This window comes from Octodon degus, unplaced genomic scaffold, assembly GCF_000260255.1.
Source record: "Octodon degus isolate 3935 unplaced genomic scaffold, OctDeg1.0 scaffold00105, whole genome shotgun sequence".
Taxonomy (NCBI): domain Eukaryota; kingdom Metazoa; phylum Chordata; class Mammalia; order Rodentia; family Octodontidae; genus Octodon; species Octodon degus.
In genome coordinates, this window is record NW_004524681.1 from 4,391,688 (window position 1) to 4,393,399 (window position 1,712).

Below are 1,712 nucleotides of genomic sequence, written 5' to 3' on the forward strand. Positions count from 1 at the left end.
GGATTGAACTCAGGCCCTTGCACTTGCCAGGCAAGCACTTATTCTACTGAGCCATCTCCCTGGCCCCTATACCCATATAACTTCTATGTGCAGTTCCAGATTTGGCAACCACAAGATTTCCTTTGCCCCTTTATGACAAAAGTATGGTATCAGCAGGAAAGAAACATTTAAATAATCAGCAACTCTACCATCTGACCTCAGCTGTTTAATTGCTGTCTTCTACTTTTAAAGGGCTAACAGTGTGTGGTATGTGGTTCAGGGCAGGGAACTTGTATGGCAGGCATGAGACCCAGGGTTCAAATCCCAGCACCACAAAAAAAATGAATGAACAACAATAAAGCTTCAAACTTTTAAAAGAATAGCCTTAAACAAGTAATATGATTCATTCTTGGTGAATAAAATTTAAACCATACAGAAATGTCCACCAGCTGCAACTTCCTGGTTTCACCCTTATCTATCATTTGCATCATAAACGTCCGTCCACCCCTTCCCGCTCACCAGCCTGTATCACTTGAAAGCACTCTCCTGTCCTCTCCTCCTGTATCATGTCTGGGAATGCTCTTAGATGCATCCAGTAACAACTTTTATGCTGTAGATAGGGGCAGGAATTTATCTACTAGGACTCCATGAAAGGATTATGCTGTTCATAATGGCAACACTCTAAATTTAAAGAATGACTAAAAGCTGAAACATACTATTTTAAATTTGCAAGAATTTAAATCACTTCTTGGCCTTTTGGCTAAGATCAAGAATTTTATAAGCCAGTTTTTGCAAATAGCAGAATTTATTTTTTAAAAATAGACGTGTAACTTTTGAAACTTTGGGCAGATCAAAAATATGAATACTTCACTCCCCAATTCTCATGTGGAGTAGTACAGTACAATATAGGGTATATATAGAATTAAATGTACAAGGATTTGTAACTTAGGAAAACCTGGACCTGGTTTCTAATCTAATATACCAGTACTTACCTTAACAATCTTTTAAATACTTAAAAACTTTTGATAAAGAATCTTTTTTTGAGGGCTGGCCTGATAGCTTAGGGGACTAAAGCGCCTGCTTAGGCAGAGCACAGCAGCCAGGGTTTGATCCCTGGCCTGCTGTGCCAGCCTCACCCTCGGGGTGCACTGAGATGGAGATGGAGACTGGTCGTGCTAATGCGCACCTGTAATCCCAGCACTTGGGAGGCTGAACACAGGAGAATCACTGCAAGTCTGATCTACGTAGTGAGACCCTATAGGCCCCGTAGACCCTGTCCTAATTATAGAAAAATTTAAAAAAGAATCTTTTTTTTGATAAAGAATTTTAATACATGAATATAACACAGATGATATAGTAAACAATTTTAATTGTTGTGTACCAGTTAACATACATACTGCTTCTAGGAGCTGGATCTTACATGCATAGTGAGATACAAATTGACAAACCCTAAACATCATTTTTAATTTGTAAATTTACACTCAAAGATTTCACAACAACTATACCTCAGTTTAAGGCTTTCAGAGAGTCTTTCAGCTTCTTCAATAGCTTTCTTGATGTTTGCAGGACCGAGTACTGAGTGAAAGTATTCCTAAAATTGTAGGAAGCAATGTCATACTGTTAGCGCTGGCACTGCAGACAGCACTGATGCTAAGACGTTATAATCACAGGGCTTACACAGAAACAGTACAATGCCTGACGCTCTGTTTTTTAACTTTTATTTTATTTTATTT

General features: G+C 38.6%; 1 protein-coding gene across 3 annotated transcripts in view; it reads right to left on the reverse strand.

Annotated features, from left to right (window-relative positions):
- The window catches only part of Usp8 (ubiquitin specific peptidase 8), an 85,495-nt gene that overhangs the window by 65,213 nt on the left and 18,570 nt on the right, over window positions 1-1,712 (reverse strand). For all 3 annotated transcript variants that reach the window (XM_023724046.1, XM_004639001.2, XM_023724047.1), the window contains exon 4: window positions 1,485-1,570. In XM_023724046.1, coding sequence (XP_023579814.1) covers window positions 1,485-1,570 — 86 coding nt within the window. The remainder of the gene's footprint in view (window positions 1-1,484; window positions 1,571-1,712) is intronic.